The 23,339-nt window shown below is 57.7% G+C and overlaps 1 protein-coding gene across 7 annotated transcripts in view; it reads left to right on the forward strand.

The window, feature by feature from the left end:
* Positions 1 to 23,339, forward strand: part of TSC2 (TSC complex subunit 2) — a 37,427-nt gene that overhangs the window by 12,747 nt on the left and 1,341 nt on the right. For 3 of the 7 annotated variants that reach the window (XM_006100904.3, XM_023764464.1, XM_014466279.2), the window contains 25 exons: positions 543 to 646; positions 1,116 to 1,197; positions 2,282 to 2,437; positions 2,884 to 3,000; positions 4,032 to 4,154; positions 5,001 to 5,107; positions 5,310 to 5,460; positions 6,879 to 7,001; positions 7,470 to 7,604; positions 9,434 to 9,623; positions 10,504 to 10,597; positions 10,759 to 10,861; positions 11,176 to 11,270; positions 12,518 to 12,646; positions 14,004 to 14,168; positions 14,394 to 14,546; positions 14,671 to 14,783; positions 15,282 to 15,497; positions 16,706 to 16,909; positions 18,855 to 18,979; positions 19,795 to 20,288; positions 20,541 to 20,616; positions 20,876 to 20,962; positions 21,904 to 22,090; positions 22,404 to 22,543. In XM_006100904.3, coding sequence (XP_006100966.1) covers positions 543 to 646; positions 1,116 to 1,197; positions 2,282 to 2,437; positions 2,884 to 3,000; positions 4,032 to 4,154; positions 5,001 to 5,107; positions 5,310 to 5,460; positions 6,879 to 7,001; positions 7,470 to 7,604; positions 9,434 to 9,623; positions 10,504 to 10,597; positions 10,759 to 10,861; positions 11,176 to 11,270; positions 12,518 to 12,646; positions 14,004 to 14,168; positions 14,394 to 14,546; positions 14,671 to 14,783; positions 15,282 to 15,497; positions 16,706 to 16,909; positions 18,855 to 18,979; positions 19,795 to 20,288; positions 20,541 to 20,616; positions 20,876 to 20,962; positions 21,904 to 22,090; positions 22,404 to 22,543 — 3,669 coding nt within the window. The remainder of the gene's footprint in view (positions 1 to 542; positions 647 to 1,115; positions 1,198 to 2,281; positions 2,438 to 2,883; positions 3,001 to 4,031; positions 4,155 to 5,000; positions 5,108 to 5,309; positions 5,461 to 6,878; positions 7,002 to 7,469; positions 7,605 to 9,433; positions 9,624 to 10,503; positions 10,598 to 10,758; positions 10,862 to 11,175; positions 11,271 to 12,517; positions 12,647 to 14,003; positions 14,169 to 14,393; positions 14,547 to 14,670; positions 14,784 to 15,281; positions 15,498 to 16,705; positions 16,910 to 18,854; positions 18,980 to 19,794; positions 20,289 to 20,540; positions 20,617 to 20,875; positions 20,963 to 21,903; positions 22,091 to 22,403; positions 22,544 to 23,339) is intronic. The other 4 variants (XM_023764467.1, XM_023764466.1, XM_023764468.1 and 1 more) reach the window with 4 other exon arrangements.

The following is a 23,339-nucleotide window of genomic DNA, read 5'->3' on the forward strand; positions in this document are numbered from 1 at the left end:
TGTGCGGAGGAAGGTGCTGGCCAGCGCCGCGGAGACTTGTTGCTCAGCATGTCTGCTCTCTTGGCGGTAGGCAGTCCTTGTGCCAGAAATGCTCAGCTTAGTGCCAAGGCTTGAAATTGTGTTTGAAATAAAGGCTCCTGCTCTCCTGAGATTTGTACTCCAGCAGGGAAGTCTGTGAAGGTGTCAGAAAACAGTTAGAAACATCGATGAGAGAGAAACATCGACCAGCTGCCTCCTGCACATCTCCTACTGGGGATGTGGCCAGCGCCGCGGAGACTTGTTGCTCAGCATGTCTGCTCTCTCGGCGGTAGGCAGTCCTTGTATCCACTGAGCCAAACCGGTTTCGGCTACATGCGCTTTTAAATGAATTTTCGCTGCTGCCAGTAAAGCTTTGTCTTGGTAGGCTCCCCACCTGGGCCTTGAAGTGGCTGGTCTCCCTGAGCAAACTGTTCTCCTGGGCCATTAGCACAGGGTGTGCTTATTACAGAATCTCTGGAGAGGCAAAGTGGCTCATTCACAACAGGTTTTTCTTCTTTTGACAGGAGTCCTCCCTCTTAAACTTAATAACCTACAGGGCTCAGTCAATCCACCCGGCGAAGGTTGGCTGGATTCACAACCTGCAGTTACTGATGGAGAAATTCTTCAGGTAGGGAGACTCTGGAGACCTCTTGGGCCCTGGAACCTGACCCTGTGTCTATGCCTTGGGCTGGGGTCTAGGACACCAAGAGTGAGGGCTTTCCTTTCTGATTCTTGGAAGTAATCGTTCTCGATGAGCAGGAAAATGTTGCTTTCCTGTAGGGCAGAATTCTGGAGGCCTCTGCTGCTTCATGTGGAGTGGTTGTCTAGAAAGATGCCTCTCTGAGGGCCGAGCTCTGTGTCTCGTTCCCCAGTTCCTTGGATGTTGACAAGCTGGGCCCCACACAGGGAGAAATAGAGTCAGTGTCTTGCCCCCCAGGCTGGGGTGGGAGGGCTTAGTTTCCTGCGGTGGGCCTGGGGTCTGGGTCCCCGGGGGAGCTCTCGGAGTTTGGGATGCAGTGTTAGCAGGGCGGCGTGCAGGGGGTGAGGCCGGCAGTGGTGCTGCCACCAGGCCCCAGGAGGTGTGCCTTCGTCCCTAGGAGTGAATCTCGCAGTGCTGTGCGCATCAAGGTGCTGGACGTCCTGTCCTTCGTGCTGCTCATCAACAGGCAGTTCTATGAGGTGTGTGTCCCATGGCTGGCGGGGGCACCTGGGGCATCAGGGTGAGGGTGAGGCTGGCCCTAGAGGCCCTGCATGGCCCTCACTGGGCACTGAGAGCCTCCGGGGATCTGCCCGGGACTTGGGATCTGACCCACTCCTTTGTAGCAGGTTTTCTCAATAGGCTTTGTCTGTTTCTCCCTTGTTGGTTTACCCATCCATCCATCCATCCATCCATCCATATATTCCATGGTGTCCTCTGCCAGGCCTGTGCTGGGCTCAGAGGTGTGGCTGAGCAGCCAGGAGGGCACAGTTCCTGTCCTGTTATGAGTTTTTTGCAGATTCTTGCATGGGGATGTTTTCTTTCTTTTTGTCTTTGTAATCACACTCACCCTCTGGACCCAGGCCGACCACTAGCTGCTGGGGTAGTGCCAGGCCCTGCCTGTCTCTCTACTGCCAGTTTCCTCCCTCCAGCCCATCTCTCACTGGGTTTGTGGCCGGAGCCTGCCCGCCATGCTCTTTCCTCCAGCAGATGCACCTCAGGCTCTGTGCTTCCCTTGCTTTTCAGCGCACCTGGCATTCCCGGTGTCCTCCTGCGCTCTCAGCCTTCCCTTTCCCTGAGTCTCTGTCTTGGCATTCCACCCTCCTCAGAGTCCAGCTTAGTGCCGCTCTTCTAGGAAGCCGCTCTGGGCTCTCGGATCCCTCCCATCAGGGTCAGGCTTGCCCTGCCTTCCCAAAAGCTCTCGTCATGCTGTCCTATTAAGGTGGACTCCGTGATTTAGGGACAAGGCCTTCATACCCCAGATGCACACACAGAGGGCCTTCCATGTAAGAGTATGTTAATTGTGACGGTCCGTGACAAAGAGCAAGTGAGGACATTCACTGTGGCATCATGTCTGAGGCTGAGGGCCTGTGCGTAGGCTGGGCCATCATGTAGCCGTTGCCATTCTCCTGAACTGAGGGGCCAGGCAGAGCACCCTGGGAGGGACTCTGGCCCCTCAGGCGCTGACACATCCCTGCCATGCGTTTTCCCATTGGGAGTGGTGCCTTGGCTGCTTTCCAGCCTCTGTCGCAGGCAGCTCCCCTCACTCCACTGTGCTTGCTGTAGGAGGAACTGATCAACACGGTGGTCATCTCACAGCTCTCCCACATCCCTGAGGACAGAGACCACCAGGTCCGGAAGTTGGCCACCCAGTTGCTGGTGGACCTGGCCGAAGGCTGCCACACCCACCACTTCAACAGCCTGCTGGACATCATTGAGAAAGTGAGAGCTACAGGGGCTCTGGGTCCCTGGGCTGCTAGAAGGACCCCTCCTGTTTGGGGCAAAGCCCTGCATGCAGCAGCATGCTCTGGACTCTGTCCCCATCCTCTGCAGAATGACTGGCTGGGTCTCTCAGAGGCAGGGCCTCCCTCCCAGCAGTGATGGGCGCTCAGCAATGTCCTGCTGCCTGGGGCCTGGGAAGCGGCTGTGGTGGTAGCCCAAGTCAGCTGGGGTGGGGCTTGGCCATGGTCTGCCTACACAGCCAGCATCCTTTTCTTTTAATTTTGAAAGGCACCACAGTGTCTGAATGATTCCTCAGGTGCATAGAGTGCATCTCTCCTTTTGAGAAATAAAGGAGAAAGTACGTTCTGGGGGAAAGTTCGGAATCTCATGGGTGCTCCTTCTGGGAGCCTGGAACCGGGATTTAAATACAGATCTTCTCTCCAAAGGTGATTGCCCGCTCCCTCTCTCCGCCCCCAGAGCTGGAGGAAAGAGACATGGCAGCATACTCTGCCTCCTTGGAGGACGTGAAGACTGCTGTCCTGGGGCTCCTGGTCATCCTTCAGGTGGGCCTCCGCTCTTCTGGGAGGGGGTGTGATGACCAGCTGTGTCTGTTAGATCTTTAGGGGACACATCTCCTGGGAGAACTGGGCACTCCATGGGGGTCAAAGAGGGCAGCCTGGGTGTGATTCTGACTTGTCACAGCATGGAGAGGGGTGGACGCAGCCTGGTCAGGGCCATACTGTGCAGAGCCATTCCTGAGTCATTGCCCAACAATGCCCTCAGCTCTCCCAGCAGTTGAGGAGGGAAGGGCTGCCATCCATTTGTCCCCAAGGTTGTTTAATTTTATTAACAGCTTTATTGAGATATAATTTACATACCATATAATTCATCTGTTTAAAGTGTGTGATTCAGTGGTTTTCAGTGTATTCATAGAGTTGTGTAGCCATCACTACAGACACTTTTAGAACATCTTTATCACTTCAAAAGACACCTATGCCCGACTGATGTGGCTCCTATGACCTATGAACCAAGAGATCACCAGTTCGATTCCTGGTCAGGGCACATACCTGGGTTGTGGGCTTGATTCCCCAGTAGGGGGTGTGCAGGAGGCAGCTGATTAGTGATTCTCTCTTATCATTGATGTTTCTATCCTCCCTTCCTCTCTGAACTCAATTAAAAAAAATAAAATAAAAAGACACCCTATACCCCTCACAGAGCACCCTGCGAGCTTGTCTGCCCTGGTTTATCCTCCTCTGCCGTGTGGTGGTGAGTGTGCTCTGCCAGCCCAGGGTCTCCTCTCACGCCCGGCTGTATGGTGCTCTGCTGGATGGACTTTCCTGATGTAGTAACTGATTCCCTGTGATGATAGGGACGAGGCCGGCTCTGATATTTGCTATTACTGCGAGCCTGCGTGTGGGGATGTCTGAGGGGCAAAGTCCTGGAGACTTGGAAGTGTTCATGCATTTTAAATGGTAGATGCTACCCAGTTGCCTCAAGCTTGTTCTGGTTTGTCTCCTCCTGGGTGCCAGGGTGCCAGCTCCCTGGCTGCGTTGTGCCTCCTGCCCTCCTGGTGACCAGCATACTCTCTCTGCAGACCAAGCTGTATACCTTGCCTGCCAGCCACGCTATGCGTGTGTACGAGATGCTCGTCAGTCACATCCAGCTCCACTATAAGCACAGCTATACCCTGCCCATTGCCAGCAGCATCCGGCTGCAGGTATGACGGGCCTGCTGGGCTGGCCTGAGGTAGATTCCCCGGGGGGCCCAGCAGCTGCCTCAGTGTTGGTGGTATAGGGACCTCAAACAGGAGACTTGGTGGCAAATGTCCCGGGGAGGGGGAGGGGCTCCAGCAGACTGTCCCTCCGTTAGTACCAGCTGTGGCACCTGCTGCCCTTCTCTTTGCCTGCAGCCTGAGAGCCTCTGTGGCATGTCATTCTGAGTCACACAGTGGCCTGGGATGGGGACAGAGAGAGGGTGTCACCCCAATTTACAGGGTGGCATGTGTTCCATTCCTGGTGCTTCAGAGTCTGTCGGCAACTTACAGCAAAGCGTGTGGCTGTGTGGGGTGGGGGCTTGGCAGGACAGACTGCCTTGAGCTTCCACTGTGCATGCTGGCACCAGGCTGAGCCGAGGTCACTGGGACCGAAGCCCGGCCCTGCCCAGACCATCTCCCTGATGGGGCAGCCCTGAAGGGAGCCCAGTTAAGTGAGCCTTCATTCACTGGAGGAAGTGACAGTGTCCTGAGTAGAGGTCTGCTCTCCGGCACTTCAGGCCTGGTGCAGTGCTGTCCAGCCAGCAGGAAAGGCATCCCTTTCCTTTGTCCTGGGGTGGGACCTATGGTGTGAGAGGCCACAGCATTGCCGTCTGCTATGGGGCTGTCACAGAGCCCTTGGCCTCTGAGGGAGAGGGCCGTGAATGCTGCAGCTCACCGCCTGCCACTGCCTGCGTGGAGCAGTTGGGGTGTGTTTGCTGTTAGTGGAAGCAGCCTTTCCCAGAAACGTGTGGGTCTGAGGGCGTGGGTCCCGTATGGCGCTCTGTGGATGGCGCTTTCTATTCCCTGCAGGCCTTCGACTTCCTGCTGCTGCTGCGGGCCGACTCCCTGCATCGCCTTGGCCTGCCCACCAAGGATGGCGTTGTGCGGTTTAGCCCCTACTGCCTCTGTGACTACATGTACGTGTGGGCTGACCTCTTTCCCTCTGCCACTGTCAGACCTGTTTCCCCCAGTGTCATGGCGTTAAGGTTACGGGGCAGGTTGGTGGAGCTAGCTGCTCTTCACTCCAAGGATTGCCCTGTGTCTGAGGGGCCCAGTGGGTCTTTTTACCCTATGGATCGGGGGCTTCGGCCTCAGTGCTTTCCCCGTTTGCTTCCACAGGGAGGTAGAGAGAGGCTCTGAGAAGAAGGCCAGTGGCCCCCTGTCCCCTCCCACCGGGCTGTCTGGCCCAGCATCTGCAGGCCCCGCCGTACGGCTTGGCTCTCTGCCCTACTCCCTGGTCTTCTGTGTCCTCCTGCAGTGTTTGAAGCAGGTGAGCTGGCTGGTCCCTTGAGCTCCCTAATGGCAGACAGCAATGACTGGTGCTGCAGAGTGTCATACAGTCCCTTTCCCTGTATTAGTGACCTTGGGAGCTTTGCTGCTGGTTTTCAGGTGTCTACCCTGAGGTTGCACAGCAGTTCTGTAACAATGTGCTGAGCACCTGCTGTGTGCAGAGCTGGGTGTGGAGACATTCCTGCCTCCAGGAGATGGTTTTGGTGCAAGACTAAGGTGTCTAGACAGACAGCTGGAGTCACGGAGCAGGGCTGGCTTCCGGAGCAGATTGGCCTGTGGGACTGCAAGGGAATGCAGTCACATCTGCTTGGGGCACCTGGAGGGGCAAGTAAGGCAGTTTGGAAAGGCGGGGAAGGTTCCAGGGGCAGGAGTAAGCAAGCTTTGAAGTAGGGTAGGTGCAGTTTTGTTAGCAGAGGTGTAGCTGGGTGGAGATGGGGAGGCAGAAGAGTTTAGGCCCATTTCCTGACGGCACAGCAAGCAAGAAGTGGACAGCAGTGTGCCGGGGCAGGGTGGGGCAGCACGGCTGTAACGGGCTGGGGGAGCTCCTGAGGGCTACAGCGGAGGGCACCGTCAGAGATTTCCTGTGACTCTCAAGGCCTCCGCATCACAGGTGGGGTCTGAGGAAGGCTTTCAGGACTGTGGCGGTTGGTGTAGCTCACGGCAGGGTCACCTCTAATGGAGGTTGGGGGCCACCAAATGGGTCTGGTGGTGCCGTGACTGTGTCCTCCCCATTGTTGTGGCCCTGGGTTGACTTCAGTCCTGCAACAGTTACCCGGGCTCGTGGATTGTAGAGGATGCTTGCTGCTGCTCCCTTGGAGCTGGTGTAATAGCTTTTCCTGCTGTACTAGCACCTTATCTGTCGTGCTGAATGGGCATCAGTGAGGGCCCTGGGGTTCAGTGCAGTAGGCAGGCCGTCCCGTGGTCTCTGTTGGGCGAACGGGAAGGATGGAGCCAGTTGGGTGGAAGTTCCAGATCCAGCTAAGAAGAGAGAGGCAGTGTTGGCTCTGCACTGGGCCTTCACTCGGCCTGGCAAAGGGAAGGGCAGCTGTTGCCCTGCCCAGAAGCGTGGAAAACAGAAGAGGAGGGTCCATACCCCCCACCCCCACCAGCTATTCAGCTCCAACTAGAACAGTGGTTCTCAACCTTCTGGCCCTTTAAATACAGTTCCTCATGTTGTGACCCAACCATAACATTATTTCATTGCTACTTCATAACTGTAATGTTGCTACTGTTATGAATCGTAATGTAAATATCTGATATGCAGGATGGTCTTAGGCGACCCCTGTGAAAGGGTCGTTCAACCGCCAAAGGGGTCGCGACCCACAGGTTGAGAACCGCTGGTCTAGAGATTCAAACTTGGAAACTCCATCTCCCCCTGACTGACCCCTCTTCCTGCAGGAGACTGACTGGAAGGTGCTGAAGCTTGTGCTCAGCAAGCTGCCCGAGTCGCTGCGTTACAAGGTCCTCATTTTCACCTCTCCGTGCAGCGTTGACCAGCTGTCTTCTGCTCTGTGCTCCATGGTATCATGCTGCTTCCTGTGTCACTCACTGAAGGGTTCCTGTGCCACTGGTGGTGGTGCTGCAGCATAGTTCCTCTCTCTCCAAAAGGCTTCAAGCCCTGGGAGGCATGGTGAAACCAACATCATGATCAAAGCATTTCCTTCAGAGATGGGATCTCTGTCCAGAGTGCAGACCATGCTTCCAGGGCCCGTCCTTCTTTCCAGCTTATGGGGCGGGAAATGGGAGGTCCCCAATGTAGAGCTAGAACTCAGGATACTGAGTGTGAGGTCTCTTCCTCACCGGGCTCCTGTGACAGGGACACCAATCACATTTCCTGTCTCTCCCTGAAAAGGCAGACCTTTGGCCGGAAAAGGAAGTAAGGAGGCCCCTGGGCTTTTGACCCTCCTCCCACTGGGCCTATGTTCCCAGGGACTTCTGGCCGCCCGACAGTTGACTTAGTTGGCTTCACATCTGGCCCTTGTCTGTTAGCTTTCAGGTCCCAAGACCCTCGAACGACTTCGAGGCACCCCAGAAGGGTTCTCCAGAACTGACCTACATCTGGCTGTGGTTCCTGTGCTGACAGCATTGATCTCTTACCATAACTACTTGGACAAAGCCAAACAGGTACCAGATGGGAGAGTGACAGTCGAACTTTGTGGTGCCTGTCTGATCCTCAGGGTGTTCGCTTCAGGCAAATGGGCTCAACATTTTCCTCCTAACTTACTGTGGCTGCTGGGCCAGGGCGAGGGGCCTGGCTTTGCTTCCCTGTGTGCCCACTGGACCCCTGACCCACCCTGGCACTGCAGACATCTGAATCCCCTGGCATTCCTGAGCACTCCTCTGGGGTGTGTGGGCTTAATGCAGCACCAGATTGCCCCCCTCCCCCGCCCAACACACACCCAGAAACATCTTTTTTTTAAAAAAAATAATATGTTTTTATTGATTTCAGAGAGGAAGGGAGAGGGGTAGAGAAAGAGAAAAACATCAGTGATGAGAATCATTGATCAGCTACCTCCTGCACACCTCCACTGGGGATGGAGCCCACAAACCGGGAATATGTCCTGACCGAGAATCGAACCGTGACCTCCTGATTCACAGGTCGACGCTCAACCACTGAGCCATGCCGGCCGGGCAGAAGCGTCTTTTTGAGGAATATTGCGTGGCTTGTCCTTGCTACAGCTTTAGGACAGGTGGCCAAGCTTCTTGGCAGAGCTGGCCCTGTTTTGAGAGACAGTGTGGCTGGGCCGAGGGCCCCCTGACTTCCATCTACCTCCACATCTGTCATCAGGTGCAGCAAGCATGAATAGCAATGCTTGATTTATTTATTCATTGCTGCTGTGAGTGAGGCCCACATTGAGCCCTTACATTTACTACTATCTCATTTAAATCCACAACACCTGCCCTGCCCAGAATAGCTTGGTTGGAGCATCAGCCCATACACCAAAAGGTTGTGGGTTTGATTCCCGGTCAGGGCACATACCCAGGTTGTGGGTTTGATCCCTGGTTGTTCAGGGTGCATATAGGAGGCAACCAATTGATGTTTCTCTCTCAAATTGATGTTTTGTTTTGTTTTCTCTCTCCCTCTCCCTTCCTCTAAAATAAATAAAAACATATCCTTAGGTGAGGATTAAAAAATAATAATAAAATAAATTCCTGACACCTTTCTTTGTCAAAACCTTGCCTTAGAGAGGTCAGGTAGCATGCTCAAAGTCATGGCCAGCAAGGAGAGAGGCCTGTACTCAGATTCTGGGCTTTCTGAGTTCCTGATCACCACAGCACTGTGGGAATTCACACTTCACTTCCCATCCCGTTCCCTCCTCCGTTCCCTCCTCGTATCCCCCAAGGGGCAGCTAGCCATGCTGGGCTGAGTTCCCTGAGAACCTTGAGGCCCGAAACACTTCTGGGGGGTGGGGCAGCTGCAGGAGATCAAAATCATCCGTGGGGCCTCGAGCCGCCACGTGGTTTGTGCTGAGGCTGTGGCCCAAGCCTGCACTTGGCATTAGTCTACGGGCCCAGCCTTACTGTCTTCATGGAGGATAATGCCGGGGTCCGTGTGGGCCTAGCGGCCTTACTGTGTCAGGCAGAACCTCCCCTTGCTTATTTAGGCCAACCTAAATAAGTTGGGGGTCCCAGAACCCAGGGGATGATGGGCCCAGTATGTCCTGGCTCCAGGGTGTTGGCTGGTGGGGAAGGGTCAGGAAGCATCTGACTGGAGTAGCCCCCATATCCAGTCAGCTTGGGTGGGGCCAGCCGCTGGTGGCTCTGCCACTTAGATGCTCAGAGACCTGGGACAAGGCACTTAACCTTCATAAGCCTTGACCTTCTGTGCAGAACATTTTAGAGCGGGTGAGGGTAGACCACGCCCTGGTTCACCAGAACAGCTGTCAGACAGGTGGGGGTACAGAGGGCTGGTTTGTCTGGGGCTGGGTCTGAGGCATCTGTGCTGCCCATAGCGGGAGATGGTGTACTGCCTGGAGCAAGGCCTCATCTTCCGCTGCGCCAGCCAGTGTGTGGTGGCCCTGGCCATCTGCAGCGTGGAGATGCCCGACATCATGATCAAAGCTCTGCCCATCCTGGTTGTGAAGCTCACACACATCTCGGCCACGGCCAGTATGGCCATTCCACTTCTTGAGTTCCTGTCAAGTAAGTGTCTGCACCTCCATGTGTGTAAATGTGTGCACATGTGCATGCATGTGTGAGTGTGGGGTGGACCCTTGAGTTTGGGGCTGTGTCCTGCCCTGCCTGAAATACCCTGAGCTGACTTCTCTGACCTCATCTCGTAACCTTTCTGTGGCTGCATGTAGGTGCACCGTCCTCCTGGGAACCTGGGACATGCCACCCTCTGCTGCCTCAGGGCCTTGGCACCTGTGCCTTGAATGCTTTCCTCCTTCCTAGCCTCTGAGTGGCTGGCTCCTTTTTCCCCTCAGTGTCAGTTTAAATTGCACAGAAGCTTCCTGTTACCTGACATTGGCCCCTGCAATCAGCCTGGCTCTCACAGCCTCCTCTTTGTCCCCCTCAAAGCACACACCACAGCTTGGAGGGGCTTTGCTGACTCACCTCTCAGACTGTGACTTCCAGGAACCAAAGGTGCCTCGCTCAGCCCTCCATTCCCAGTATCCTAGTGTGTGTTTGGCCCTAAGTAGGCCCTCGGGTGTGTGGGCAACAGAAGCCAAACAGGGCCAGTACTTCTGCAAAGGGCCACATATGTTGTACATTCATTTTGTTTACAACCCTTTAAAAAATGTAAAAATGATTCTTAGCTCATGGGTCATACAAATGCAGGCCACTGGCCAGATTTGGTCTAGGGACCATAGTTTGCCAGCCCTGGGTATAGAGGGCCAGGGCCAAGGGTCATATTGGTGGGCTGTGACCTTTATTCCTTTGCAGCCCTCTTGGGTCAAAATGACAGCACTGCCTTTCAGAGACAACAGAGGACTCTGGTAACCTCAGCCCCCGCTGCAGCCTTGGGCCGTCTTTGCCGGGCTAGCCTGGGCGCTCTCACTGGCTATCTCTTGCTTCGCAGCTCTGGCCAGGCTGCCTCATCTCTACAGGAACTTCGCAGCAGAGCAGTACGCGAGCGTGTTTGCCATCTCCCTGCCATATACCAACCCTTCCAAGTAAGTGCTGGTGTGCGTGCCCTGAGAGGCCAGCCCAGAGGCCAGGCCTCTCGGAGCAGAGAGCCACGCTGCCTCCGTGCCCTGGAATTGGTCTGCGCTTCCAGTTCCTGGAGCATTTCTCTCAAGTGCCGGGATGGAGCTCCTGCACTTTCTTCTCACAGGTTCAATCAGTACATTGTGTGCCTGGCCCATCATGTCATAGCTATGTGGTTCATTAGGTGCCGCCTGCCCTTCCGGAAAGACTTTGTTCCTTTTATCACGAAGGTAAGCCAGTGTTAGGTCTGGGACTGGCTTTGCTGTCGGCTGTCCATGGCTGGAGCCGGGTGATAGATGCTGATAGAGGTCGGGCATTGTTTGGTACTATGCTTACGATGCCCAGGAACTTGCTCTGCTGAGCCTGGCCCACTGGGACACACTTGTGGGCATGGGGGCAGGAGCTGCCACCGCTGTCCTAGGCCTGTAGCTTATCCCGGTTGGCAGCACACCTGGGTGGGGCGGATAAGTGCACAGGGAAGAAGCATGTGGGTGCCTCAAGGGCAGTTCCCCCAATTCCAGCTCAATCTGCTCCACTCTGACAGGGCCTGCGCTCCAACGTCCTCCGGTCTTTTGATGATACCCCTGAGAAGGACAGCTTCAGAGCACGGAGCACCAGTCTCAACGAGAGGCCCAAGAGGTGTGGGGCCTGTCATGGGTGTGCCTGGTGTCCGGGTGGGGCAGGGCAGGTCTGTGAGCTGCGACCTGTGACCAGCATGGTGCATGCAGGGCCTGGGGCTGCCCGGCTGTCCCCAGGCTAATAAATGGAAATGGGACGTGTGGCTGAGGGTAGGCCCCTGTGCAGGCTGTGCTGGGCACCAAGGTGCCCTGGGTTGTGAGGCAGGGCAGGGCCTGTGAAGGCCACTAGCTCCACGTTCAGTTGGAGAGCACAGAGCTCTTCTCACCAAGCGGCCGTGTGGTCTGCGGCATCATGGAGACTGCGTGCTGGGCCGTGGCCAGTCCTGGCCTGCCTGGGTGGCCAGTGCAAGAGGTGCTGAGCTGGGGATTGGGGTGCCAGCAGTAAGTAGGACATCTGTGTTTGGGTCTGACTCTACTGAACGAGCCCAGGGTTGCATTAGGGCATCTGTGACTCCTGAGAAGCCAGACACCTGGCCTGGATGGGGAGGAGCCTCAGGACCCCAACACCCTCCCCTGGGGACCCAGGGCCCTGTGGTCAGCCCAGCCTCGGGCCGGGTGCCCTTTCTCCAGAACTCACCTCCCAGCCCTTGGCTAACTAGGGGACATGTTCTTCTCTACCATCGCAGCCGCTTCTGCCAAATCTGACAAAGATCTGTGCTAGGCCTTGTGTTCTTGTTTGCATTTCATTTGGACGGCTCCCCCCTTCCTGTCCCCCACCTTCCTGCCTAAGCTTTTCTGGCTCTCCCTAAGTGGGAATACGGCATTTTCCAGAATGACCAGGTCAGTGGGACCAAAAGTCACAAGCTGTTCTCTCAAGCCTCTGGTGGCTGGGGGCCGCCAGTTAAGAACTGGCCTCTCTGAACAGTTACCCTCAGGGCCTCAGCTCTTCCTAGTCCCTGCGCTGGGCAGTGCGGCCTTCCTCAGGGCGCAGGACACTGGTCAGCACAGCCTGGAATCTGCCGTGCGGGGAGATCCACACGTTTAGTTTGCACTAGTGTTCTTTGTTTTGGTATCACGAGTGAAACCTTTTTCTGTCATGTTTACAAGATGTATTTTCATGCGTTTTTGTTTTCTGTTTCTTCCCCCTGCTTACTGGCTTCTGGCATGATTTTTTGTTCATCTCACCCACGGGCTCTCCATGCTGACCCTGTGGCCTGTGACCTTTCCTCCTCATCCCTCCAATGGCTTGCTCTCCCCTCCCGGGAGCTGGGCTCCCTGGGGCTTGGGCCTTCCTTCCTCACCTGGTAGTTTGAGGATAGCCAGACCCCCCAAACAAGGCTTGAATAACTCTCCACCCGTCAAAGAATTCAAGGAGAGCTCTGCAGCCGATGCCTTCCGGTGCCGCAGCATCAGTGTGTCTGAACATGTGGTCCGCAGGTAGTGGGCTTTGTGGGGTGGGGGGCTCAGACCCTGGAGCTTGGCCCGTGAAGTGGCACTGCCAGGCGGGCGCACCTGGGTGGCGGTGCATGGGGCTGCTTGCATGACTTCGTTGCCTGCCCGTGCCCTCCCTGGCTGGAGCAGGAGAGCCCAAGTGGCACCTCTTGGCCACAGTGGCCTGCCCTGCTGACCCCAGCCATTGGTCCAGGGAGCCTGGCAGTGAGGGGTGGGAAGGTTGCATTCTGTCCCCAAGCCTCGAACAAGCACGGGCTGGCTACACGGCTTCCTCAGGCCGTCTGGGAGCCGGAAGCAAGTGTCCATTGGCAGCCTCCTGCAGGCCTGTCCCCAGTGATCAGGGGCCTTTGCAAGTTAAAGCAGTGGGAACACATTCTCCAGGGTTTGGCTTTCCATATCCTCTCTAGTGAACATTCTTCTTGAGCTTTCTTCTAGAAAAGGTCTGCTTTCTGTGGTAGCTGAAAGGGAACGGGGGTGTGTTTGTAGGGCAGTAGGGGTGGGGGCCAGCCTGGGAGGGGCACGGGAGGCCTGGACTTTTGAGGGGTGAAGTCTTGGTCTCCTCCCTGCTGTGTTGGGGTGCAGGTGTTGGCTCTTGGGATCACTGTTCGTGCTGACCAGGCCAGGCTGCACTAAGCAGGGGATACCTGCCTCTTCACTTGGAAGCCCCTTCAGACCTGTGTCCTGCTGCTCAGAGTCCCACCTCCTCCCTGATGCCTGGCTTGGGCTCCAGCCTCAGGCTGGCCTCCACTGAATGGGGTTTGGCTCGGGGTGGGGGTGGGGGGCAGTGGTCAGTGAGGCTCCCTCTTAGCTTTTTTCATGCACAAAACATGGCAAAGGTGATGTGGCATTTGTATCAGAATTAAACCTGCACAAGCCCCCCTCTTCTGGTCACTGGGGTGCATGTGGAGCACAGGGTGACCTGAGTGTGAGGGTAAAGAGCCACACACGAAGCCCAGACCCTTCCTGTCCTCGATGGGAGGCCCTGTGGGCAGAATGCAATCTTTGTGCGTGCGTCCCGTGGTCTCGCTGTCTGTGCATGACTAAACTTCCGCCACGAAGCCATCGCCTAACTCCCGCGCTTTGGTGAGGGGATGTCCTATCTCTCCTGCCTCCTAAGCCTCTGCTCCCAGGAGTGGGCCTGGGTCTGCCATCAACTCCTGCACTTCCTCTCTGGGGTGACATGTCCACTCTGTTGGCCAAGCTGTGGCTCCCGTGGCCACGTGCACTGGTGGGGTCTTTATGGCTTGGCCCTCTCAGCACATGCATGCCTCCATCTCTGGTCCCCATGGTAGATAATTTGGCCTGCCCAGTGCCCTGACCTTGCCATGGCCCCTCCCTCCAGCAGGATCCAGACGTCCCTCACGAGCGCCAGCTTGGGGTCTGCAGATGAGAACTCGATGGCCCAGGCCGATGACAACTTGAAAAATCTCCACTTGGAGCTCACAGAAACATGTCTGGATATGATGGCCAGATACGTGTTCTCCAACTTCACAGCAGTCCCTAAGAGGTGTGGGCCAGCTCCAGGGTCGGGGCAGGGTGGGCATAGGGCCAGCTTTCCTGCCACTGCTTTGACCAGTGACTGTACTTGGTCAAAGTGGTGGCAGCAGGTGTGGCCTGTGGGGCTCCTTCCTTCGGGTTGGCCCAGGCAGGGCAGCTCTGCCTGACTGAGGATGCCCCTCCAGTGCTTCCACCGGGTGGTCCAGCAGCAGGGCCTCTACTCCTGTGCTTTCAGGTCCCCCGTGGGAGAGTTTCTCCTGGCCGGAGGTAGGACCAAAACCTGGCTGGTTGGGAATAAGCTTATCACCGTGACAACGAGTGTGGGGACTGGAACCCGGTCACTTCTGGGCCTGGACTCCGGAGAACTGGAGGGCAGTCCAGAGTTGAGGTGAACCTTCCGCCCCCTGCTTGCTCAACCCTGACAGTGCCCAGGCTTGCATGGGACAGTGCTGTGCTGGTCTTGAGCCCATGGGGCACCCTGGTCACGCTCTGTATGGGCCCTCTGTCTCCAGCTCTGACCTCAGCATGCACAGGAGACAGACAAAGGAGGCACCAGCCAAACTGGAGTCCCAGGCTGGGCAGCAGGTGTGCCTCGGGGCCCGGGACCGGGTTCGCTCCATGTCTGGTGAGCCTCCACCCCACTCCCTCACAGACGTGTCTCTAGATCCCTGAGCTCAGCAAGGCCCTGAGAGCAGGGGCCCAGGTGGTTGGCTTTAGGCCTGGCCCAGTTCCTGAATGATGGGGTGCTGTCTCTGTGAGCCCGCATCGTGGGCGGGAGAGGGTGTAACACAGGCCGCTGAGGGTCTGTTCTCACGGCCAGTGTTTCCTGTGAGCCCTCAGCAATCCTGGCCTTTAGCTTAGCTCACCCCTGGGCTCTTCTCAGATGCAGCTGGAATAAGCCATGGTCCAGTTATGGGACAGGTGCTGGGGCCCTTCCTGTGGTTCTGGGTCCACTAAAGCCGATGCCCTAAGAGGGCCATGCCCAGGGAGGGCTGAGCTGTTCTGGGCACTGACGTGGGGCTTCTTGGCCAGATGGGCCTTGGGTGGAGCAGCCAGCTCTGTGTGGGTGGCTTTGCACCGGGCAAGAGGTGGTCACCAGCCATTCTGCCCCCAACCCCTTCAGGGGGCCACGGCCTTCGCATCGGTGCCCTGGACACTGCAGCCTCCCACTTCCCAGGCAGCCCTGCTTTCCCGGGCCCACAGACCGCACCAGCCAGCAAGCCTGAGAAGGCCTCGGCCAGCACCCAGCGCCCGGTGCAGAAGGAGAAGACCAACCTGGCGGCCTATGTGCCCCTGCTGACCCAGGGCTGGGCAGAGATCTTGGTCCGGAGGCCCACAGGTACTGAGGGGGTGGCCCTGTGCTCAGCCAGCGTGGGTCTCTTACCACGTAGTGGGGGACAGTTACCCATAAGGGGGAATCACACGAGCGAGCAACAGGCAGGCTGGGCCACGGGCAGAGGTGGACAGTGGGGGACATGCAGGTGGCTAAGTGGGAACAAAACAGTCTGCCCAGGTTCCATAACGAAGCGCCGTAGACGGGGGGCTTACGTAATGAATGTATTTCCTCAGCCCCGGAGTCTGGAAGTCTGAGATCAGGATGTCGGCAGGGCTGGTTCTTGCTGAGGCCTTGGTTTGTTTATTGATGGTCATCTCCTCCCCATGTCCCCACATTGATGTCCTTCTATACGTGTCTCTGCCCGTATCGCCTCTTATGAGGACACCAGTCAGATTGGATGGGGCCCACCAGTACGACCTCATTTTACCTTAATCTCCTATTTAAGACCTCATCGCCAAATAGAGTCACCCTCTGAGATCCTGGGGGTTAAGACTCAACATGACTTTTAGGGAGACAGTCAGACTATAACAGGTATTTCGGGTTAAAGAAGGACTTAGAAGCCAAGGCGCAGGGTTCAGGAGGCACCTCGGTCATGGTCTGGGCTGATGGTGACCGAGTGGTGAGAGGGATGGGATGCTGGGCCGCAAGGCCCTGCGGGTGGGAGTGCGGAGAGGCTCCTCACTCGTGTTTTAGCCCAGTCCCCCTGGGTTCCCGTTGGAGAGGGGGCCATCGGGAGGCGGGAGACGAGGTGAGAAAGGGCCAGATAGGGCAGGAGGATGTGGGTGGGGTCAGGTGAGACACTGTGATGTGAGGAGGCTCAGGAAGGGTCAAGCCATTACCTTCCAGGGTCAGAGCCTTGTGTGGAGGAGGACAGAGCCCAGAGCCTCTGAAACTAGGCCCTGCCCAGTCCACTGGCGAGGAGTCTGCTGCCTTGAAATGCCTCCTGAGCCTGGTCTGGGTGCAAGAGCTGACCTCGGGCAGAGGCTTGCTCATCACTAAGAAGGGTGACCACTGGATAGGTGTTACTCTGACCTTGGGGCCTGGGGATCCGGGGTCCTTCACTCTCTGCTTTGAGCACGAAGAGCCCTGAAGGCCCCGGGTGCATACCCGAAAGGACAACGTACCAGGGGCTGCCCAGGGAGGGCCGGGGGTGGGGAGGTGACAGGTTGGATGCATGGACCTGCAGCCCGAGGGGTACTGCCTGCCCTCAGGGAATACCAGCTGGCTGATGAGCCTGGAGAACCCGCTCAGCCCCTTTTCCTCGGACATCAACAACATGCCACTGCAGGAGCTGTCCAATGCCCTCATGGCCGCAGAGCGCTTCAAGGAGCGCCGCGACACGGCCCTGTACAAGTCACTGTCAGTGCCGGCAGCCAGCTCAGCCAAGCCTTCCCCACCCCCACGGTCTAACACAGGTGAGCACTGGCCTGTCTCCCACCTGGTACACACCATCTGATGGCGGTGTGGCCCACCACACTGTGGGCACATGCCCAATGGGGTCTCCAAATCTTTCTTGGTACTGCCAGCCTCGGGCATTGCAAGGAGGGTGCCTACGCTGCCGACCCTGATGTTTGGGAGCAGGACCTGCTCCAGCAGGCGGGACTCTCCTTAGAGACTGGGCACTGGGGGAGCGGCAGGCTTGACGTCCCCTCCGCGGTCCTACTCAAGGATGGATGTGGCAGGGCTGTGAGAAGCCTTTGCCCTGCTCCCTCCTCGGGGTGCTCAGTGTGTGGGGCTACAGGGGGGCCCCCACTTTTGTCGGGATGTGGATTTGGATGCGCCAAGCACATAGCCTGAGCCTGACTGTGAGCTCTAATGTCCCTGCCTGACTGGACTGGGGCCGTCCTAGGCCACCCTCTGGCCACAGATAGGCTCAGAGGCTGAGCTCTGTTCCGGAGGAGGAGGGATGCACTCCCTCCCCCACATCCACTCCAGCGTAGAGAGCTGAGACCCCCTGCGCACCTGCCCACCTGCCTGCCCGGACGCTGCTGGCCTCCCCTCCCTCCAGGCTCTGGTGGTGCCTGTCCTTTCGGCTCCACCTGTGCATGGTCTCTGCTGGCTTCCCTTGCAGTGGCCTCTTTCTCGCCCCTGTACCAGTCCAGTTGCCAAGGAAGGTTGCACAGGAGCATTTCCTGGGCAGGTATTCGTGCATCTCCTTAGGAAAGCAGGGCTTGCTGCAGAGCCCCGCTCTGCCTCATAGGTGCTGTTTTCACTGTCCCTCCTCCGCTCATCCCTCCGTGATCTTGTCGGCCTCTCCTTACCCTCCAGGATCAGGGCCCTGACTCGCATGAAGATATCTGTGCATAATGTCTGCTTTGCCGGCAGGAACCCCTCTGCTCAGCCTTTGTGGCTGAGCTTTATTCCCGGGCTGGATGGGCCCTTCCAGCCCCTTCTTCAGGTTTGATGAGGTGACACTGGGCAGCTGAGCCACAGGTGCCGGCAGGGCACAGCTTTTTGGGGGTGAGCCTGGCCCTGGCGGCTCAGCCGAGCTGACCTTGCCCTGGCCTCTGGTGGTCTCACAGGTTGGGCTGTCTGCCTTTACTATAGTCATGGGCTGGCTGAGGACCCTGCAGACTGGCCTCTGGCCTGTTACCCGCAGGCCCTGGCAGGGAGGGCTTGACCTGGGCAGCACTCTGGTCTGCCCGGATCCCCTGTGTGGGCAGGAGCCGGTTAGGAAAGGGCAGTGTGCAGATGGGCTCTGGCAGGTAGCTAACGCACTGCGCATGTGCAGGACTGTTTGTGGGTGGCCTCGGGCTGAGCTAACCCTCGGTGCCTTCTTACCCTGCCCCCGGCCCTGATACTGGCACAGGAAACGCTGCTGTGGGGCATCATGCCTTCTGAGCACACCTGGCTTTGGGGTTGGCTTGGATTTGGAAGGCAAGCCTCTGCTTCCCAGAACAGGCTCCCCAGTTTGCACAGGGACTTCTCCCGTGTCCATCTCTCCTCCGGCCCAGGCAGGGAGGAGCTCAGGCCTCTTTCCCCAGGTCCTGGGGCTGGTCCAGCCACTCCTCCTGAGCTGGGCCTCCCTCTCGGGAACCATCTGCCCTCGCCTCCCTGCCTTGCTGCAGGAGCAGCGGCGCTTCTCTGGATACCTGGCTGGGTGGGTGGGGATTCGAGAAGCCAGATGACCTCTCATCCTGACCCCCCGGAGCCCGTGTAAGAGTCACCCTGTGTCAGGGCTCACACCCACTCCAGCTGGCTTGGTGGGCAGGGGTGGCTTAGAGCCACAGGCAAGGAGGGCCTTGGGTCAGGTTCTGCTGGGGGCACCTGTGCCCTGTCGTGGGGGAAAGGCTGGTACCTTTGAGGCCACGTGAGCTCCCTGGGCCGGACCAGCACCCAGCAGCCATGTGTGTCCTCCAGACTCTGCCGTGGTTCTTGAGGAGGGAAGTCCAGACGAGGCTAATTTGCTGCCCCCAGAACTGGAGGACTTTGAGGCAACACTAGGCCCAGACAGGCGCTGTCGGCACGCTGAGGCTTACAGCAGGGTGAGTGTCGCTGGGCACCAGAGCCACTGGCCTGAGGGGCCCTGTGGGTATTCTCCATTTGGGCCTTCAGAGCCAGGCTTGCTTTCAGATCTCAGCCTGAGCCACTGGGTGAGGGAGGAGGGGTGAGACTGAGGCAGGGTCTGAGGTGGAAGGCCGGGCCTGAAGCAGGGGTACAGCCAAGGCAAAGGGGTAGGGTCTCAGGCAAGCGATGGCAGGGACCCTCCATTCTCAAGCTTTGTGGTTCTGAACTTGGGCAAGTCTTTTTTTTCCCCAACTTTTTTTTTTTTAATATATTTTTGTTCATTTCAGAGAGGAAGGGAGAGGGAGAGAGAGAAACATCAATGATGAGAGAGAATCATTGATCGGTTGCCTCCTGCACACCCCCCACTGGGGATTGAGCCCACAACCCGGGCATGTGCCCTTGACTGGAATAGAATCCAGGACCCTTCAGTCCCTAGGCTGACGCTCTATCCACTGATAGAGCCAGGGCTTGGGCGAGTCTTTTAACCCACCTTTCTCATCAGAGAAATGGCTGCTCCTCCCAGTCCCTTCTGCTCAGACAGTGGATTTCTAAGAGCTCCATCTAGGGGTGGCTCCTCACTGGGGCAGCCTTTGGTTTGTGGGGTTCTTGGCTCCTTTGCCCAGCATGTTGCACAGGCAGGTGCTGTCCTGGGGGAGGTTGGGATCATCAGCTTGGTGCTGGTGGCTCTGTGGCCCTGGGCAGGAGGGCATGTGGGGCCTCATTGCCTCCAGGTAAACCCCACGTGGGCTCAGTGACAGTGAATGTTTTCTTGTCATCTTCAACCTCTTTCCAGTCATCTTCAACCTCTAGCCAGGAGGAGAAGTCATTCCGCGCAGAGGAGCTGTCCGCTGGGGGGATCCCCATCGAGCGGGCTGTCTCCTCCGAGGCAGCCCGGCCCTCCGTGGACCTCTCCTTCCAGCCTTCGCAGCCCCTGAGCAAGTCCAGCTCCTCACCTGAACTGCAGACCCTGCAGGACATCCTGGGGGACCCTGGGAACAAGGCTGATGTTGGCCGGCTGAGCCCTGAGGCTAAGGCTCGGTCACAGTCAGGGATCCTCGATGGGGAAGGCGCTGCCTGGTCAGCCCCAGGCGAAGCCAGCCGGGGCCCCTCCCACGCCGAGGGCCCCATGCCTTCCAGCTGTCCCCGTTCCCCCAGTGGCCTGCGGCCCCGAGGCTACACCATCTCCGATTCGGCCCCGTCACGCAGGGGCAAGAGGGTGGAGAGGGACTCCTTCAAAAGCAGAGCAGGAGCCTCCAATGCCGAGAAGGTGCCAGGTATCAATCCCAGGTGAGCCTCACCCTCTGGGCTGGAGCTCCCGGACAGTCTCGGGTGACATGGCATCTAATTGCTTGGGTAGAAAAGGCTGGGGTACAGGTCTGCATATCCTCTGTTCTGGGCTGTTCAGAGTCACAGGAGAGGGCAGTCCTTGGGCAGTGGGCACAGGCCCTGCTGCTCTGTGTGTGCTGTGATCGCACTGCCAGGACCTCGATCTGGGACCTGCAGTGCCACGCTCGGCCCTCATCATCTTTCCCTCTGCAGCTTTGTGTTCCTACAGCTCTACCATTCGCCTTTCTTTGGTGACGAGTCCAACAAGCCAATCCTTCTGCCCAATGAGGTGGGCATGCCTTTTCTCCCCTTCAGGGGTTCCCTGGAGCCTGGGGTCAGGGCACAGTGGGATGCCAGCTCTGGGTAGTGGTGGCCTTAACCCAGGCTTGCAGAGGGCTGCAGCCTCCGCTCCCTGTGGCAGCCTATGGTGATCTACCTGGGTGGGGTGAGCCCTCCCTTGGCAGGCGTCTGGCTGAGCCTGGCCAGGCAGGGCGGGTGGCAGGGGACAAGCCACTGCCCTGGGCTCAGACCAGGCTCTGTGGCTATAGTCTTTCGAGCGGTCAGTGCAGCTCCTCGACCAGATCCCATCATATGACACGCACAAGATTGCCGTCCTGTACGTGGGAGAAGGCCAGGTGAGGCTGCTGGGAGGCAGGGCCTGGCCTGAGTGCCGGGGCAGAGCTGGGCGGCCTTCCTGCTTGGGTTGGGGGTTGGGGGTTGGGAGTATGGACCTTGGTCCTCCACAGAGCTGTTACCCTGTAAGTTGCTAGAGTATTGTTGAGCTCCATGCCAGGTACTATTCTGATGTGAGGACCCAGGAGTGAGAAAGGTCAGTGTGTGAGCACATGTACCCCAGAGGGTGCTGAGGACTGGAGGGTGCTGCTCTCGTCAGTGATCCAAGGGAGGTGACACTGAGCAGAGATGTGAGGGAGATAGTATGTGTGCAGGTGTGTGTGGGGGCATCCATTGTGGGAAAAGCCCATGCAAAGGCCCTGGGGAGGGGCACGCCTTGTGTAATTGAGGGTTGGCAGTGAGTGAGCACTGGGCAGGGGGTGGAGGTGGGGAACTAACGGGGAGGGGCCAGTCAGCGAGAGCCTCATGGGTCGCTGTAAGGCTGCATTTCTATTCCCAGTGAGGTGGGAGGGTCTTGGATGGCTTTGAGTCAAGGGTTTGCTATGACTCAACCAAAACCTCAAAAGCATCCTCTGGTTGCCGAGTGGAGAAGTGGGGTAGTGACAGTCCAAGTGAGAGAGGGCAGGTCTGAGGGGTAGGTCAGTGGGTGCTGAGGAAGGCTAGGGTTCTGGGTGTATTTTGACAATTGAGCTGACTACATTTGCTGGCAGACTAATTATGAGAGAAGGGGGAAGTCCAGAATGTCACCTGGGCAACTGTTGGAATGAAGTTACCTTGTACTGAGTCCGGGTTGATGACAGAAGTGGGGGTCTTTGCCAAGCCACACCATTCACCCCCCCCCCCCCAACTACCCCCGGCTCCCAGCAACCCCCTGGGGCCCTTGGGAGCTGTGCTCGGGGGAGGGCAACTTGGGAGAGGTGCCACCATACTTCTCTCTCTACAGAGCAATAGTGAACTTGCCATCCTGTCCAACGAGCATGGCTCCTACAGGTACACGGAGTTCCTGACAGGCCTGGGCAAGCTCATCGAGCTCAAGGACTGTCAGCCGGATAAGGTGTACCTGGGTGGCCTGGACGTGTGTGGCGAGGACGGCCAGTTTACCTACTGCTGGCATGATGACATCATGCAAGGTGTGAGCCGTCCTGTGGCATGTGTCCTCCCAACCTCCTTCCTATTGGCCTGTCCTCAGGGGAGCAGGGGAGGTGTCCAAGGGCCTGAGGGCATCAGCTTGAGCACTGAGGCAGCAGTTGGTTTGCAGCTCTGCTTCCGGAAGCTCTGCCCTCAGGGAGGGGAGCCAAGCTGCTGGCCAGGCACCAGAGACATGGCTCCTGCAGGCGCCCAGAGCCTCTGCTCCTGCCGAGAGGCATAGAGGCCCCACTGCCCCTGGCCGGCACCCTGCCTGGCCTGGGCCGGGCCCATGCAGCTTCCCCCTCTCCCTCACAGCTGTCTTCCACATTGCCACCCTGATGCCCACCAAGGACGTGGACAAGCACCGCTGTGACAAGAAGCGCCACCTGGGCAACGACTTTGTGTCCATTGTCTACAATGACTCTGGCGAGGACTTCAAGCTGGGTACCATCAAAGTGAGCAAGGGGATTTCAGGGCGGGTGGGCATGAATCTGGGTCCCTGGGCACTCTAGCTGGGGGCCACGTCTCTGGGGAAGTGCCCACTGGCACATGTTGAATAGAAGCAGTGAGTGCCACTGAGGTCAGTGTGGTGACAAGCAGCAGCACTGACTTGCTTTAGTGTCCCCCACTGCCAGCTGGGGTGGCCAGGTCCCCCCTGAGCCTGTGTCCTTTGTAATGAGGATGATAACCCTGCCAGTTTCTTCTTTGAGCCTGTGGCACACAGCTTTGGTTTTGTGAGGAATAACTGGATGCACATGTGCTTAGCAGGGTGCGTGCATGTAGTAGGTGCTTAGTGTGCGCATAATGCTGTGATCCCTGTTCCCTTGCTACCGCCTATCATTGCAGAGTGGTGGGGCTGGGGATAGGCCCTGGATTCCCTCCCCTTTTCATGTGCTTGGGCTTGAGGTCCTAAGGGGAGGAGGTGGGCTCAGTCCTGGCAACTTGTCAGAGTGGGGACATGGAAGACGGCTGCAAGGCCAAGCAGGATGGGGAGCCCAGCGCAGCCCAGGTGTCTGAGGTGCTGGTGCTCAGAGGGGTTCAGATTTATTCTCAATGCAACGGGAAGCTTTGGAGGTTACTGAACACAGGCTCTGGGCAGAAGACGTGGAGGGCAGGAGTGCCTATAGGGAGGCTGGTTGGTTCTCCTTTGCTGCAAAGCTGGGAGCCCAGGGAGTGCCGAGGCGTGGGTGGTGAGGCTGCCCCGTGGGGTGAGTGTGCGGTACTGGGACGTGCGGGCTGGTGAGGCTCTTG

The sequence above is a fragment of the Myotis lucifugus genome, unplaced genomic scaffold (genome assembly GCF_000147115.1).
Source record: "Myotis lucifugus unplaced genomic scaffold, Myoluc2.0 scaffold_332, whole genome shotgun sequence".
Classification (NCBI taxonomy): domain Eukaryota; kingdom Metazoa; phylum Chordata; class Mammalia; order Chiroptera; family Vespertilionidae; genus Myotis; species Myotis lucifugus.